General features: G+C 52.1%; 1 protein-coding gene across 1 annotated transcript in view; it reads right to left on the bottom strand.

Moving 5' to 3' along the window:
* Positions 1-1,455: 1,455 nt before the first annotated feature.
* Positions 1,456-18,333, bottom strand: part of mylipa (myosin regulatory light chain interacting protein a) — a gene marked incomplete at its 3' end in the record, with an annotated part of 25,439 nt that continues 8,561 nt past the window's right edge. Inside the window, exons 3-7 of the mRNA XM_080527655.1 lie at positions 11,394-11,579; positions 8,407-8,604; positions 7,873-8,037; positions 3,311-3,761; positions 1,456-1,647 (exon numbers count right to left, since the gene is read on the bottom strand). Coding sequence (XP_080383781.1) covers positions 1,456-1,647; positions 3,311-3,761; positions 7,873-8,037; positions 8,407-8,604; positions 11,394-11,579 — 1,192 coding nt within the window. The remainder of the gene's footprint in view (positions 1,648-3,310; positions 3,762-7,872; positions 8,038-8,406; positions 8,605-11,393; positions 11,580-18,333) is intronic.

Below are 18,333 nucleotides of genomic sequence, written 5' to 3' on the forward strand. Positions count from 1 at the left end.
AGCTCTGACAAAAAGCAGCGAGTATTGCACAGAGAGATCACCTAATCTTAGTACCCTTTTAAAATGAGTCCATGGAAGTGACTAGAACATGGGAGAGGGGGAGAGGACAGGACCGCTAGACGGAGACTACACACACTGGCGCTGGTCCAACGTCCACACTGGAACCCCAGGCGGAGCGCTGGCCCGACCCACACGCTACTGAGCTCTCTGTCGGCGCCGTGGTGTGGTGGGTCTGGAACAGAGAGGGGGGGGGGGGGCGGTCTGTGTTTCCGCTGTTCTGTTGGTACAGGAGAGAGGGACTGAGAGGGTGAGGGAGGGGTGGAAGTCTGAGGGGACCGGGTCTTTCTCACCAGAACTATTGGTTCACGACCCATGGAGGAGGAAAGGGGGGGGTGGGGGGGGTGTCATTCAGCCATTTCTCTTCCTCTGTCGGAGTTCTGGTGGAGTTCCAGAACCGGCCGATAGAATGAATAGAACGCATCACTGGATCACAGCAGGCTAATCACCAGAACTCCCCCCGCCCCCCCCCCCCCCCCCCTCTCTCTCTCATCTACATGCAAGAGTGGACCTGGGTGGTGCTTCTACCCCTTAAATACCTCCTCGTTGGCATGGCAACCACACGGAAACAAACAGAAAAACACACCACAAACAAATAAACCCAAATAAAATAATATGCATTCCACGCCGTTACATCATAAAAAATAGATTTTCTCATATCGAAGACAAGCTTAAAAAAAAGACGAAAAAAAACAACTTTAAAAGACGCAAATGTACTGGAAACGAAACGATGATTATGTACGCCGTCTACTAATTCTCCTAAAACACAGAATTTCCTCTCAAATGTACATGAACACACACGGCAGGCAGTGAAACAACTCAAATGAAAAGCAACAATCAAACACAATGTCACGAAAATCATCATCATAGCACTACAGCGCCTCAGGTCAACTGATGCGATTAAATAAAAAAAAGTCATACATAATAAACCTCATCTAAAAGATCATATTGGGGGGGGGACGACAGCTCCTCATTGGTTAAAACAGAAAAGAAAAACGCCGTTGACAGGGGAGTGACGTCGCTGTCAGGAGAGAGAGAGAGCACGCTGTACAACCAAGCAAATAAGTTAGGCCACACACACACACACACACACACACACTTCGCTGCTAGATCATCTGGGACGTGGAGGTGGAGGGTGGGGGTTCCTGGCATGTTCAACATTGATCCAGGCAGTCGGGAGAAAAAAACGGGTCCCCCCCCCCCCCCGCCCAGCCCCCCCGCCCCTCTGCAAAACCGTTGACTGGCAGGAGGGAGTGAGTGGTTCAAGGAAGTGGTTGGAGATCGGGTTTGAAGAAAAAAAAAAAAAAAGAGGTGGCAGTTGAAAGGAGGAGTGGTGTTTTTGTTTGGAGCGGAGGGGGGTGTGTGTGTGTGTGTGTGTGTGTGTGGGGGGGGGGTGTTTTAGGTCTGGTAGATCTTGTCGTTGTTGGAGTAGTCCTCGGTGGGACAGTGGTGGGAGTGGGAGGCCAGGTCTCTGTGGATGGGGGGGGGGCTGGGCTGGTTGTCTGTGGCGGCCAGGTTCAGCAGGCTGGTGCAGGTGGGCAGGTACACGTGCTGCACGTGCTCCACCTCCGAACGACACACAGGACACGACTAGAGAGAGAGAGAGAGAGAGAGAGAAAGAGAGAGAGAGAGAGAGAGAGAGAGAGAGAGAGAGAGGGAGAGAATGAGAACAGGTTTAATATCAAATGGTGATGATGATAATAACAATAATAATAACTTTTATTTGTATAGCGCTTTTCCTGCAAACGTTGCAGCTCAAAGTGCTCCAAACATTATATAATCATAATTTAATTATTTATTAATTTAAAGGCAATATTAAAAAGATGGGTTTTTAGTCTTGACTTGTAAAATATTTGCTGAGGTTGCATCCCTAATGTAAACTGGCAGTGCATTCCACAATCTGGGTGCAATGAGAATGCAGCCTCACCAAATCTCTTCTTTTGTACATGTGGTACACAGAGAAAACCAGCATCAGAAGACCTGAGAACTCTATTGGGCTGATATTCTAGCAAAAGGTCTTTCAGATATTCTGGTGCTGTGCCTGTGAGAGCTTTACAAAAGAGCAGAAGGATCTTGAAATCTATTCTGAACTTAACAGGAAGCCAGTGTAGAGTATCTAAAATAGGAGTTATATGAGCTCTTCTGCTTGTTTTGGTTAAAACTCACTGCTGCATTTTGGACTAATTGCAGGTGGCCAATAGCTTTCTCAGAGAAGACCAGAAAGGAGACCGTTACAATAGTCCAAACGGGTAATAACAAAAGCATGCATTAACACTTCTGCATCAGCTTGCCGGAGAAAATGTCTAACTTTTGCAATATTCCGTAGATGATAAAGCATTTCTAGTGGTAGATTTGATGCGAGGCTCAAAGCTTAAGTCAGAATCTATAAGGTGATGACTTAGGGAGAGAGAGAAAGAACAGACAGCGAGATAACAGGGTTATTATCACTGGTGATGACTTGGGGAGGGGAGAGAGAGAGGGAGGGAGAGAGCAGGGTTAATATCAATGGTGATGACTTAGGGAGAGAGGGAGTGGGGGAGAGAGAGAAGACAGACAGAGAGCAAGGGGACGGGGACGGGGGACGGGGTCTGGTTTGGGATCTGAAACCCTCGGCAAAGGATACAAGACTTCTAAAAGTGCCACATATAAACAGATCTGTCAGTTAAGTATGATTCAAACCATTTAACTGACATCTGATTTAGACCCAGCTTAGAGAAAAGAATATGATGGTCCACAGTGTCAAAAGCCTTCTGTAGATGCAACATGACCATCCCTTTATACTTTCCTTTTTCTCTCTCAAGTTTGATGGTCAAATAAGTGTATAATACGTGTCTGTAGCAAATTAAGTTCTAAAACCTGACTGATACTCATATAGTAAATCATGCCGATTAAGGTAATATGGTTCTATGTTGGGTGGTGAGATGGTTCTATGTTGGGTCAGGATATGGTTCTATGTTGGGTGGTGAGATGGTTCCATGTTGGGTGGTGAGATGGTTCTATGTTGGGTGGTGAGATGGTTCTATGTTGGGTGGTGAGATGGTTCTATGTTGGGTGGTGAGATGGTTCCATGTTGGGTCAGGATATGGTTCTATGTTGGGTCAGGATATGGTTCCATGTTGGGTGGTGAGATGGTTCCATGTTGGGTCGTACGGTGAGACAACTGTCTAAAAACCGCCACACCCACCAAACAAAGGTAAAGGTGTGTGTGTGTGTGTGTGTGGTCTTAACCCCGCGCCCCGCCCCCTCTCCTCACCTGTAGCTGCGCGGCGCAGGTCTGGCAGCACACCATGTGACCGCAGGGGCAGAAGGCGGCGTCGATCTCCTCCTCGCAGCACAGCATGCACAGCAGCGCCTCCCGCAGCTTCTGCAGCCTCTCCTGCAGCGCCCGGCTCTGGTGGCAGCTGCCGCAGTCCAGCAGCCCGTCCTCCTGGCCGCGCAGGGGCGAGCAGCGCTGGGAGGGCGTCCTGTCTCCCCCTCCTCCCCCGCCTCCTCCCCTGCCCGTCCCCGTCCGCGCCACTAGGTCCACGAGGCCGGCGTTGTAGAGCGCGCGGCGGGCAAAGTCGTACACCTCCTTGGAGGTGCGGCGGATGTCGAACACGTACTTCTTGCCCAGGTTGACGTTCTCGTTGAGGAAGAGGGAGGCCAGGTGGCCCTTGAAGTCGCGGCTGTACTGCATCATGACGGCGTTGGTCACTGTGTCACACCTGGGGGGAGGGGGGAGAGGGGGACAAAAAAAAAAAACGCCGTCAAACTCGAGCGTCAATCTCCTTTTTTTGAAAGAGGTTTAGGGAAATGTTTTCTTCCGTCGTCCGTTTTCACAGAAATAATATAATAATAACTTTTATTTGTATAGCACTTTTCCTGCAAACGTTGTAGCTCAAAGTGCTTTAAATCATCAGAATTGAATTATTTAGTCATTTAAAAGGCAATATTAAAAAGATGGGTTTTTAGTCTTGACTTGAACATATTTGCTGAGGTTGCATCCCTAATGTAAACTGGCAGTGCATTCCACAATTTGGGTGCATAAAATGAGAATGCAGCCTCACCAAATCTCTTCTTTTGTACATGTGGTACACAGAGAAAACCAGCGTCAGACCTGAGAACTCTATTGGGCTGATATGCTAGCAAAAGGTCTTTCAGATATTCGTGTGCTGTGCCAGTGAGAGCTTTATAAACAAGCAGAAGGATCTTGAAATCTATTCTGAACTTAACAGGAAGCCAGTGTAGAGTCTCTAAAATAGGTTTTAAAATGGGTTTTTTTGCGCCACGGTCACCGGCGTTGTGTCGTTGTGTTTACCGCGTTACGTTGTCCGGTACTTGTGCTCTGCGATGACAATAAAGTTGAATCTGATCTAAACGCAGTCGCGGTACGACTGTCAGGTCAGCTGACGTCTCTTGTTGTCTCGTGCAAAGACAGATTCCTATTGAGGTTACCGTGCCACCGAAAAGCTACACACACACACACACACACAACTAAGCTAGACACAACTGAGCCACACACACACACAACTAAGCTAGACACAACTGAGCCACACACACACAAACACAACTAAGCTACACACACAGTCACCACTGAGCTACACACAAACACCTGCGCGTATACGCGCTGAGGAAGACGCGGTTTAAAAAGTGCCAACACACTGTTAACACGCTCTGACAAAAGAGCCGGGCCTTTTGTTCTTCCTGACTATTGTAACTATGAGAACAATCTCATAGCTCAGCCATTCAGACTGGCAGAGCCAAACTGCACACACACACACACACACACACGCGTTAATGCAGACGCATTCATTTCTCCAGAAGAAAAAAAAAGAGAGAGAGAGAGAGAGAGAGAGAGAGAGAGGGGTAGAGAGAGAGAGGGGTAGAGAGAGAGAGAGAGAGAGAGAGAGCGGGGTAGAGAGATAGAGAGGGACGCTTCTTTCATCCCTATCAGCACCAAGACTGTCTAGTACAGGCTGTGCTTTCGTCCATATCACTTCAGACTAGTGTTGTTCCGATACCGATACTAGTAACCGCATGGCCACAGATACGCACAAAAATGCTGGTATCGGTGAGTACCAACAAATAATAACACCCGATACCAAACTCTTGTTCAAACGCAGCACGTTGCGTTTTTCTCAGCTTGTCTGCTATAGTAGCCTGACACAGCCTTCCTAACACAGACATGCCCAGACATGCTCCTCTGCTGGAACGCTATTGGCCCAGAGCAGCTGCTCTCAACCAATGGCGTGGCAGCTTTTCACTATCGCGGAAAAACAAACACGCATGCTGTTGCACTACTACTACGACTGTTTTATATCTTAAAGTTATTTTGTTTGTAAATGTTCACTTGCTGTTGCACTACTACTACGACTGTTTTATATCTTAAAGTTATTTTGTTTGTAATTGTTTACTTGCTGTTGCACTACTACTACGACTGTTTTATATCTTAAAGTTATTTTGTTTGTAAATGTTCACTTGCTGTTGCACTACTACTACGACTGTTTTATATCTTAAATGGATATTGCACTGATTGGCATCTGTGAGAGCCACATTTCAGGTTTTATAAGGGGTTGATTTTCTTGTCACCATACCAGGTAGACAATAAAAAAAAGTTCTATAGCATTCACTCTCTGTTGGTATTTTTTCCTGTTTTACAAAGGTTTTGAGCAGTGCCAGACTAAGTGTTAGCAATAATTTTACATCGAGGTGAGTATGCGGCTCAAAAAACATGTTTTTTTGTTTTGTTTTTTCAAACGCCGTGGTATCGGATCGGTACTCGGTATCGGCAAGTACTGCACGGTCAGATATCGGTATCGGGATAAAAAAATGGTATCGGAACAACACTACTTCAGACCGAGGACAGACTGGTGGGGCATGTTGATTGAGAGTTTAACAACCACTGTGTTTTATATAGGCCTTCATACAGGCTGCCTGGATGTATGACTGACCCAGGCCTTCATACAGGCTGTCTGGATGTATGACTGACCCCGACCCAGGCCTTCATACAGGCTGTCTGGATGTATGACCGACCCTGGGACAGGCCTTCATACAGGCTGCCTGGATGTATGACTGACCCTGGACCTGAAGAAGGAGAGTTTGGGCCAGAGGGGACATGCAGCTGTATTCAATTGGAAACACACAGATCAGTCGTGTGCACGTGTGTTTGTTAGTTATCAATTGAGGGAGTTCAAGAAGCATTTGGTGTGTGTGTGTGTGTGTGTTATTGAGACAAACAAACAAAGACCTCGTCCAGTCCTAACACTAGCCCCCCCCACCCCTGGGTTAGGATGTCTGTCAATGTGAGTGTGTGTGTGTTAGGATGTCTGTCAATGTGTGTGTGTGTGTGTGTGTGTGTGTGTGTGTGTGTGTGTGCGTGTGTTAGGAGGTCTGTCAATGTGTGTGAGAGTGTGGGTTGGGATGTCTGTCAATGTGTGTGAGTGTGGGTTGGGTTGTCTGTCAATGTGTGTTGGGATGTCTGTCAATGTGTGTGAGAGTGTGTGTTGGGATGTCTGTCAATGTGTGTGAGAGTGTGTGTTGGGATGTCTGTCAATGTGTGTGAGAGTGTGTGTTGGGATGTCTGTCAATGTGTGTGAGAGTGTGTGTTGGGATGTCTGTCAATGTGTGTGAGAGTGTGTATTGGGATGTCTGTCAATGTGTGTGAGAGTGTGTGTTGGGATGTCTGTCAATGTGTGTGAGAGTGTGTGTTGGGATGTCTGTCAATGTGTGTGAGAGTGTGTGTTGGGATGTCTGTCAATGTGTGTGAGAGTGTGTGTTGGGATGTCTGTCAATGTGTGTGAGAGTGTGTGTTGGGATGTCTGTCAGTGTGTGAGAGTGTGTGTTGGGATGTCTGTCAATGTGTGTGAGAGTGTGTGTTGGGCTGCATATTCAGGGGGTCTGTGCACGTGAAGCAGAGCGGAACACAGCGGCTTCACAAAAAGAATAAAAAACACCAGTGGTCTTCGGCCAAGCCTCATCCCGGGGGACTAGCGGTCACGGTCCAACGCTCGCGGGCTTCACGGCGGCACGCCGCGGTCGTTGAGGTGACGGTTTAAGTGTGTGTGTGTGTGTGTGTGTGTGTGTGTGTGTGCGTGTGTGTGTGTGTGCGTGTTGAGTGAATGAATAACAGTGCGGAGTGTTTACTGTACGTTTTTAACCAGGAAGTAAAGACACATTAGCATGGTAAACGCTAAACCGGATGAGTGCGCTCATAATGTAGGCCTACGGGTGTTGTTTTTTCCTGCTTAAGACCTTTGGGTTGGTTTATGGAAGCGGAGGGGATATAGAAACAGAACTAAACAGAACAGACGGGCCCATTCAAATGGACGTTGCCGCGGGCGGGTGTGCCGGTGGGCGTCTTTTGGCGTGCTAGGCAAACCGCCGTGGTCTGAGGGACCGTGTCCGTTCTACTCCTTCTGTTTCTACGGCCCCTCGGCGGCGTTGGGTCCGATGGAACGTGAGAACAAAGTCTCGGACGGCGGACATTTTGGTTGCCCGTTAATGGGTCTCAGTGATTAGTCGGTTCCTCAACTATAGTAGAGCATATATCTCAGGGATTAACCCGCTCCTCGTCTCTAGAAAGCGTCTCAGTGATTAAGCCTTTCCCACCTATAGAAAGCACCTCTCCTCACCTGTAGAAGGCGTGTGTCTCAGGTATTAACCCTCTCCTCACCTGTAGAAGGCGTGTGTCTCAGGTATTAACCCTCTCCTCACCTGTAGAAGCCGTGTGTCTCAGGTATTAACCCTCTCCTCACCTGTAGAAGGCGTGTATCTCAGGTATTAACCCTCTCCTCACCTATAGACGGTGTGTATCTCAGGTATTAACCCGCTCCTCACCTGTAGAAGGCGTGTGTCTCTGTGATGGCCCGGTACAGTCCGCTGGCTGCTCTGTTGCTGATGAGCTTGAACAGCAGAACCACGCTGTCGCTGGTGTCCTTGGTGACCGTCAGGTAGACGCTCTTCCCCGACTGGGTGGCGATCTGGATGATGGGGTAGCTGATCCTGTCGTGGAGAGAGGGAGGGAGGGAGGGAGGGACGGAGGGTTAGACAGGATTCCATGCCTTCTGAAACATCCAATTCGTCCAATTCAAGCACCTTTCAAGGACTTTTCAAGACTCAATTCCCTCAAATTCAAGGACCCCAACACGGCCTAGTTTGAGACAGATCTAGATGAGAATGTATACAATAGGAACTATCCGCTCACAGACAACGATTAAAAAGAGAGGCTTGAATGTGTAGAACACTAGATGGTCTCTTGCCTTCTCTACCACAGCACAGCAAAACAATATATTGTGAAATGTGTCAAGTTAAGCAATACAGAGACTTATTTACTAGTTTATTTACTAGTTCACCCCCCCCCCCCCTACTCACCTCTGGACCAGGCTGAAGTCCTCCCTGCAGACAGCGATGCCCTCCGGCCCCACCCCTATGGCCAGCCTCTGGGCCTCGCCGTCCCGCCCCCAGTGCCACTCCACGCCGTAGTGCTCCAGGGAGGAGACCAGCTGCAGCGCCTGGTACTCCACTGAGCCCTGGGACGCCCCCGCCAGGGCCTGGTGTCTGGACACGATGCTGGAGGAGGGAGGAGAGGGGAGGGAGGAGAGGAGAGGGAGGGAGGAGGAGAGAGAAGGGAGGGAGGGAGGGAGACGGTTCTGTTAGGGAACTGAAGAAGAAGGCAGATCTGAGAACAACGTGACAGGGCAGGGTAAGAAAACACGCCTGCCCATTGGCTACGAGAACACGTGGAGAGATCTCACACATGCACACACACACACACGCACACGCACACACGCAGGGTGCCAACTACGCCACAAGCCAGGGGCCGCAGCTGCTGAAGTCAGCAGATTTTAGGGAAATATCTTCAGACATTCCATTACCTAAAGGACGTTTGAGGGTGAGTGTGCGTGTGTGTGTGTGTGTGATTCCAGAGGCCGTAAGTGGGAGAGGAGAGAGTGAAGTAGAGAGGGGGAGCCGGTTGGTTGTCCGTTAGTCTGGTTGTCTGTCTGCCTGCCTGTCTGTCTGTCTGTCTGCCTGCCTGTCTGTCTGTCTGTCTGTCTGTCTGTCTGCCTGCCTCCAGTGGAGGAGATTACCAGATTAACCCTGATCGTCATCCCCCTAATCTGACCCCCAAACGGGAATCAATTCCCTAATGTAATCAGACCCCCTGTCTTGCTACCTGCCCCAGTGTGTCTTAAAGGCCTAGTTCCCTCCAGCATGTAAACGTGGGCTGGTTTAACCTCCGCGTAAGCCCAGAAATGTGACTTGTTCCAAACCGAGCCGTCCCTTCCAGACAGCACACAGACACGCAACGCAGAGCCGCCGTTCTTCACACGGTTTAAACGCTAAACGCAAACCGCACACGCCGCTTCCAAAACTCAGACCGCCCCTCCCGGAAGACAACAGTACAAAACCCGGCGTTCCCTTTCCAGAGGTGAGAGTTGTTTTCCAGCGGTATGATGCGTGGTGGCGTAAGACGCACACGTCATTTCACGTTTTAACTTTCCAACTGGATCTGAAACCCCCCCCCCCCCGGCTCGCTGACGTCACGGTTACATAACGGGAGCTTTGGCGAGGCGACAGGAGAGGCTCCGGGAATAGTCCTGGCTGAAGAATCATCTCGTTAATCACCGAGGGCAACGGGGGGGGGGGGGGCTGAAGGAAATCAACTAGAGGGCCTATTGTAATCAGGCTAACATGCTAGAGCAGAGAGCTGCACCTCCGTATTAGCTTGATTACAACCATCCATTCTCCCACAACCTGGGTTCAACGTGTATGTGTGTGTGTGTACGTATGTGTGTGTACGTATGTGTGTGTGTGCGTGCGTGTGCCAGAAGTGTGTGCCACACACACACACACACACACACACACACACACACACACACACACCTGTGTGGGTTTAAAACAAGCTGGTGGGAACCCAACCTGTCAGAATCGACGAGGCCCATTTCTTTCCCTAAAAGCAGCAGAGGCGTTTAGCTGCAGACAGCAGCGGGGGGGGGGGGGGTGGAGTTGGAGAGCCTGGCCCGCCTGTTCTCAGCTCCAGGTGGGACTGCTGCCCAGCCGGGGGGCCAGGGGGGCTCCTGCATGCTGCCCAGCCGGGTGGCAGGGGAGGCTCCTGTATACCTGGGCCCGGGCCTGGCTCTCCAACCCAACCCAACCCCCCCCCCCCGCTTTTCCCTGCAGCGCAGGACGGACACAGAGGTTGGAGGCCCTGGCGGTCGGGGTTCAGGAGGGGAGTGTGGAGGCGGGGGGGGGGAGGAGCCTGACCTCACCGTGAGCAGCAGGTGGACCACCAGCTTCCTGTTTGATGCTCGTGCTGCTGGCTGGTCGGTGTGTGTGTGGCTTGTGTGTGTGTGTGTGTGTGTGTGTGTGTGTACGTGGCCTGTGTGTGTTCATGCCTGTGTGTGTGTGTGCTCGTGCCTGTGGGTTTGTGCCTGTGTGTGTTTGTTCCAGTCAGTTGTTAAATCTGTTGACTGCCGGGTTGGTTAGTTAGTTAGTTAGTTAGTAAATCATTCATGGTAAATCGTGGAGTGGTTTCAGCTTCTTTTTCGGTTGACATTTCCTTCTTTCCTGAAAACACCGTCACCGTTAGCTGAGCAGACGACACAGCGTTTTCCTGTCATAACGTTTTTATTATTTGTATGACCTATTTTATTACGGGGGCGATTCTACCTTCAGCGGGACATCTTTCCCTGGTTACGGACTTAACGGCGGTTGATTTACGGCCGGTATGTGATTAAATACTCTGCGAGGTTGTGATGTCAAACCCGGGAGAGGATCCGGCCGACCCCGACGTCTGGCGTCTCCCTGGGAGAGACGGACGCTTTCATACGGCAAAACCTCCAATCACATTAGACCTGCTAGACTCCACGGATAACACCACTCCTATCAATTTACTGGGCCCCGTCAAGGACAAGGGGACACACACACACACACACACACACACACACGGTCAATCCGCCCCTAAAACATTTTGTTTTAATCAGGCCGACCGCACTCCAGCACTAATAAATAAGGACATCGAGTTCAGAGCCTCTTGTTGTAAACAATAACAGAAGCCTCAGTCAAATGTTTTTTGGGGGGAAGAATTTCGGTTTGTGTTTTTCTTGGGCTCGCCAGAAGTCTGTGTCCTACGCTTTCCTGTTGTGTTCACAGTCGGCACTTTCCACCCCCCCCCCCCCCCCGCCTCCTAAATCCCATTTTCCACAACGGCGCCGATTCGCCCGTCCGAGGCGCCGAAACGCCGTCACTCCTGATAACAACTCCAAAACAGGACGGATTAAAAATAAAACAAAAAAAGCCTAAAACTTTTCCAAACTCCATCCGTCTCTCCCCCCCGCCCCCCTGGTTCTGGTCCTTACCTGTTGACGGTGCTGGGGCCGGGCTGGGCCCCGGACAGCTCAGAGTACCAGTACTGGGCCGTGTTCTGGTTGTAGTCTCCAAACTCCACCTGGGCCAGCAGAGCGCTCAGCTCCTCCGCCTGGGCTGGACCCATACGCAGGTGACCGCTGTGGAGGTCCTCCTTCACGTGGCTGAAGAACACGTGTCTGAGAGGAGGAGGAGGGGGGGGAGAGAGGGAGACAGGGAGATGGGAGGGAGGAGAGGGAGGAGAGGGACAGGGAGGTGGGAGAGAGAAGAAGGGAGAGAGAAAACGTCTGTTAAATATAGTCCAGGTAGACATGGTGTGGTGTCATGTAGAACAGGTAGACAGGGTGCATGATGGGAGAAACACACGGAGCAGGAGGCAGGATCGGCTGGTGACGGTTGGACGGACACACACACGGACGGACACACACACACACACGTGTCTGCAACAGGTGACAGTCAGGAGACCAGAGGGTGGGTGCGACACACAGACTGGAGCAGGTGGTCACGAGAGCTAGGTTACACAAAGAGCAGGTGTGTGTGTGTGTGTGTGTGTGGGGGCAGCTGGAGAAAGGGTAATTGTCAGTCATGAAAGAGCTGTTTGTTCACTGGTAGGCAGAGATCACTTTCACCGTGTCTCTCACACACACACACCAGAACGGCCGGACCCATTTCCAGCTCTCCAAAGCCACACTTCTCAGAACGAGTCTTCTCAGAACGAGTGAGCGAGAGAGAGAGAGAGAGAGAGAGAGAGAGAGATGTCCACGGCCTTCAGCACTGCAGCAGAGCAGAGCAGGAGGGCAGGGCCTGTGTGGATGCCAGTGTGTGTGTGCACACGTATGTGTGTGTGTGTGTGTGTGGACCAGACCTGCTTCTGTAGAGGCATATTCATGACCCTGGCAGTGTGTCGCCAGGTGAGCAGACAGGGTCGTTGCTATGGCAACATGGCGGGTCTGTCTCTCTGCGTGCGTGTGCGTACGGAAGCACAGCAGGGGTGTGACAGGGACGGTGCGCCCACCTGCCGGCGTAACTGTCCGACGCGTGTTCTACCATAGCGACGGCGCCTCGACGACGTCAACATAAGCCCTCGAGAAACACACTGAGCTGGATCAACAATGAGCCGTCATCTCTGAGGTAACGTCCCCCCCTCCCCTGTGGCACCAAGCGCCTTATGCAACCAAGATGCTTGTTATTGTGATGACTTCATACTGGTGGGAGGGAGGGAGGGAGGGAGGGAGGGAGGGAGGGAGGGAGGGAGGGGAGGGAGGGAGGGAGGGGAGGGAGGGTGTTCCTATGGCTGGGGAAAAAATGGGTTTCCCAAAAAGTTTTTAGGCCGTTTAAAAACAACAGAAAAGTCCTTTGTTGAGCATTAAGTGTGGAACACGGCGTTCTGGTGAGCCGACTTAAAAAAACAAACCAATTTTTTTCTTCCCCAACTCAATTTCCACGGAGGCTGTTATTGTGTTTACTCTAGAGACTCCGAAACTCTCTCTCTCTCTATTTCTTTCGTGCCTAGATGAAAGAAATATGTTTTTTATCTGTGTTCTAAGGAAGTGGTGGTGGTGTGTGTGTGTTAGAACTATTCAGCTTCTAGATGAAACAGGATTTTCAACATCCACACATTGTAACATTGTAGGTTGCTGGTTAACAACCTGCTGCTGAACCAGTCAAAGACCCAGGAAATCATCGTGGACTTCAGGAGGAAAAAATCTGAGGTCCAGCCCCTGCTCATCGACGGAGAGAGCGTGGAGAGAGTCTCAACCCTCCGATTCCTGGGGGTGCACATACAGGATGACCTGTCCTGGAAGATCAACACAGCAGCCATCATCAAGAAGGCACAACAGCGGCTCTTCTTCCTGAGAGTCCTCAGGAAATACCACCTCAGACAGGAGATGCTGGTGGCCTTCTACCGCTGCCAGTGGAGAGCATCCTCACCTACTGCATCTGCAACTGGTTCTCCAGCTGCACAGCCGCAGGGAGAAATGCGCTACAGAGAGTCGTGAGAACAGCCCAGAAGATCACCGGCGCCCCCCTCCCCTCTCTGGAAGAGCTGTACAACACACGCTGCCTCAGGAAGGCCTCCAAGATCTCCAGAGACCCATCCCACCCTGGGTACGAACACTTTGCCCGGCTGCCCTCGAAAAAGGCGGTACAGGACCATGGCCGCAAGGACAAACAGACTGAAGCTCAGCTTCTACCCCAGGGCCACCCAGGCTCTGAACACAGCAAAGACCTAGGTTCTGGGCCGTGGACAGTCTGGACGGATTGATGGCAGGCAGCTGCTGGATTGAAAAATCAGGTGTAGTGCTGAGGCACAAATGTGTACATTTCAAGCCTGCAAACTGCGACACTTTAAATGAATGTGCAATAACACTATGTGCAATATGACAACCCTAGTCGTTTTATCTGTACAGTATAGTATAGTGGATAGTGTACATAGCCTTTATTTATGTAAACCAGCTCCTTTCCCTTCTTGTTTTTTTTCTTTTTTTTTCTTTCCTAGCACCAGGGGAGCCACCCCTCCCAAATTTCGTTGTTTGGTACCTGTACTATAGCAATGACAATAAAGACCATTCATTCATTCATTCATTCATTCATTCAACATGTACGCAAGATGTTCTGTCCCAAGACAGCAGCCTGCTGAATGAGTCCCGTTCCAACATCCAGGGAAACCCGATCGGGACCGGAGGGGCGCAGGAGAAGGTCAGGCCTGGACCCAGACACCTCACCTGCTCAGCGTAACAGGACACCAGCACAAACCAGTTGGGCAGCTCCCTTACACCGCAGCTCCCCTCCCTCCCTCCCTCCCTCCCTCCTCCCCTACTTTAGACAAGACTCAGTCAAACGCGCCCAGCCATACTCATTTTATCCCCCCGCCCCCCTGTCCCACCCCCCCTCACACAAAAAGCTAAGGTCACAATAACAGGACTTAACCTTCACCTTGGCATACCAGCCAACGGAACGCATCACGATAACACAGGCTGACACACAGGCTGACACACAGGCTGACACCCAGGCTGACACCAGAGACGACTGTTGTCTGTGTGCATGAATAACACGCTCCGTTAAGGCCGCATGACTCTCCCCTTTGCTCCGGTGCCAGAGAGAGAGAGAGGGGGAGGGAGAGATGGAGGGAAGGAGAGAGAGGGAAGGAGGGAGAGAGGGAAGGAGGGAGAGAGAAAGGGAAGGAGGGAGAGAGGGAGAGAGAGAGGGAGGGTGGGAGAGAGAGAGGGAGGGTGTTTACCGGACCGCTGGCAATGCCTGCAATGCCTCCTGGGCATCGTAGGGGGAGAAGGGGGGCATGGGAACGCCGTCCGGAGAGGGGCACGGTCTCTTCCTGTTTCCACGGAGGGAGGACACACACACACACACAGAGCCAAGCCAAACATCCACCCAGTGTTTGGGTAGCACCCGAGAGCCAGGGGGGACCTGGGCTGGTCTAGACCACGGGCTGAACAACAGCTCCCGGGAGCAGCTCGGGGACGGAGCGAACACAAACACACTCTGGGGTTTGGTGTGAAAACAAACCGGGATCCCGTACACACACACGGATCACACGGTCTGTGTGCCGCGTACACACACACAGACACGCGCACACACACACGCGCACACATACACACACACAGACACCATTGTGTGTGGCCCAGCAGGCAGCATATGACTTGGCAGCTACCTGGCTGCCAGAAACAAAGGCATTCCACCTAGGGGTTACTAGAGTTCACAGGCCAGCCTACAGAGGTTACTAGAGTTCACGGGCCAGCCTACAGAGGTTACTCGAGTTCACGGGCCAGCCTAGAGAGGTTACTAGAGTTCACGGGCCAGCCTAGAGAGGTTACTAGAGTTCACAGTCCACAGGGGGATTCTGTTGGCGGCTCGAGGCGGGAGGGGGGTTATTAATAACCATGCTTGGTAACAGATCTGGGGTCTGGACTGGGAGGGACCCTCTGCTGGGAGCAGAAGTTGTGTGAGGGGGGGGGGGGGGGGGGGTCACGGTGCATGCAGGGGTCACACACACACACACACACACACACAGGTTTGTACTTAAAGCTGATCCCAGTCTCCCTGCCCCCCGGTGATTATCCTACACACACAGCGGTTGCGTGCGGGAAGGTTAGAGCACACAGGAAGTAGGGCGTCAGGACGTCAGTCTCAGCTGACTCCCCGTGTTGACTGATCCCATGGAGACCTGGGGGGGGGGGGGGGGGGGGCTGTTGTGTGTGTGTGTGTGTGAGGACACAGGGGAGAGCCCCCACCTGTCAAAAACATGGAGACAAAGGGCAGGGAGGGAGAGAGAAGGAGGGAGAGAGAAGGGGGGAGAAGAAGGGAGGGAGAGAGAAGGAGAGAGAGAGAGAGAGAGAGAGAGAGAGGAGGGAGAGAGAGAAGGAGGGAGAGATGGTGACTCGGGGGGGGGGGGGGGACAGGCGGTCCTGGGGAGAAGGGGGAGGAGAGGAGCAGGTACGCAGAGTGGCGGGGGGGGGGGAGGCGGCCTGCCTGTCCACCGTGGAGGAGGGTGAGTCACACAGACAGGGGGGGACGCCAAGCTGCATCAGTCTCACTGTCCACTGTTCGCAGACACCATCTCCCCAACGAGAGGGGGGTGGGGGGGGGTCCGTCTCCACACAGCCCACATCTGGCAGCAGGACTGACAACCTTTAGTCTACTAAACCTTTTATGGGATTCAACACAACGTTTATCACGACCCTGGTCAACGATACACCTCCATGACATGTTGATGAACCGGGGAGGGGGGGGGGGGGGGGGTAGAGAGACGGGGTGAAGGCCAGTCAGGCAGTCTGAGGAGAGCAGAGGTTGGTGAGTCGTCGTCGTCGTCCCCCCCCTCTTCCTCAGGGTAGCCATGGCGACCGGGGGGCAGCCAGGAGTCATCTGTTGTACCACTGCTGGAATGCTCGACACTCGATTTGACGTCTGGAATAATCCAATTAAAGCTGTCGCCCACCGCCCCCCCCCCCCCACACACACACTGAGAGTGGCTGGAACTGGGTCAGAGCTCCATATCTGAGGAAGGGGGGAAGGGGGGGGGGTGGCTGTCCTGGGGTTGAAGCGGTTTCACCTGAGTTGGAGTTGCTGTGGAGCTGAAATGTGGTTAAAATCATCTCCCTGCATTCCCCTGCACACACTTTTCTTCCCCCAAAACATCCACTGGCAGAGCTTCTTACGCCCAAAAAGAACATCTAGAACTGGACTGGACCCGCCTCAACCCTTTTTATTTATTTTTTTGAAATCGGCCCACTTCTTAAAGCTTTTATTGTGTTTCCAAGACCACAACGAAAAAGCATCATAGAACTCCAAAAGGCAACTCCAACAGCCAATTCAAGAAAGGATATTTTATTTGCTTTGCCCCCCCCCCCTCCACACATCAATAAAACGATTGTGTTGCGAGCCCCTCATTGTTTGCCAGTAACAGGCAGAGGGGGGGTGTTCGTGCCAGGACCAACTCATGTCAGCCTTCTCTCCCTCTCCTTCTCCCTCTCTCTCCCCTCCCCCTCCCTCCCTCCCTCTTCCCTCCCTCTTCCCTCTCTCTCCCTCTCTCCCTCCCTCCACAGAACAAAAAGTCCCCATGAAAACGAAACCTGACACCCCTGCCCAGAGACCTCTCCCAGCCAGCCAATCAGAAGTCGTGTCTCAGCCCTCATTGGGCCTCTAAACAATGCGGTTTGTGAGTTAGTCAAATAACATTGTTGGGAGCCGTGGAGCTGAGGGGGGGTTACTCCCAGTCAACGAACTCTAGTAACCTCCGCTGCTCTGCTTGAGAGTTGAGACCGGTGACAGACACACACACACACACACACACACACACACACACACAAAAACTTTCCAACCAAACCACAGGGGGTGTAAATGACTGTTACTAACTCGACGGAAAAGACCGATGAAAAAAAGAAAAGAAGAGAAGAACGAACGATAAAACGGTGTAAATAAAAAGAGGAGAAACATTTAGTTCTGCTGACGGGGGGCCCTCTGGAACAATGCGGTCGTGGTGATCGGTGGTCGTTTGGGAGCGTCTGACGCCTCTGGTAACTGCGTGGTCGGAAAACACACCTGTGGGTGTCGGAAACTCCCGGGACGCTGGGCCCGGTCCGCCCCCCGCCACCAGCCTTCACACCAGGCCACGCCGGGCCAACTTACGAGGGCGCCGAGGGCCACTTCAGTTCACTAAACCGAGGGGGGGGGGGGGGGCCTTGGAGAACGGGTCTGGGAGACAAAAGGACAGGAGATAAGATTGTGAAGAAAATAAATCTTGTTTCCTAAACTCCGGCAGCGCCCCCTCCCGCCCCTCCTCCGGCACCCCGCCCCCTCCCGCCCCTCCTCCGGACAGCCACGGCCGGCGCCTGGCCTCGTTCCTGGCTTGGTCTGGGGGGGCCTGGGCTTGGGTGTCGTGTGTTCGCACTGTGTAGATGAGGGCTAGGTTACTTCAGGTCGCGACGGCGAGGAGGCTGTGGGAGCCTCGGAGCCAGGGGACGGGGAGGAGGAGGAGGAGGAGGGGGAGGAGGAGGAGGAGGAGGAGGAGGAGGAGGAGGAGGAGGAGGGGGGGGAGGAGGAATGTGAAAACAATGTTGTCTTCTGGACTTTCTGCATCCGCCTACTGTCACGATACTAGCCGGCGGTATTGACGGGTCGATCTGACCGTACCGGCCGAAGCTCAGAGCAGTACATCACATCTGTCGTGTTAGAGCACTATTCAGGGGGACAACATGGGGGTTTGGGGGGGTCAAATAAATAATGTTAGGATTGGATTTAGTAGCAAATAGGCCTAAATATCTCCCGCGTCCACTTCGTTTAAAGACCCTATGGACATGGCCTGAACCTAATAAGCTCCCCCGCTCTCCATCCAGGCTCGACACTAAGTCGATTGTGGACGGTAGGTAATTGTAAAATGTGACCTGGATGAAATTAAAAGGAAAGTTCGGCCTCCAC

Source organism: Nansenia antarctica, assembly GCF_963989245.1.
Source record: "Nansenia antarctica genome assembly, chromosome: 3".
Lineage (NCBI taxonomy): Eukaryota > Metazoa > Chordata > Actinopteri > Argentiniformes > Microstomatidae > Nansenia > Nansenia antarctica.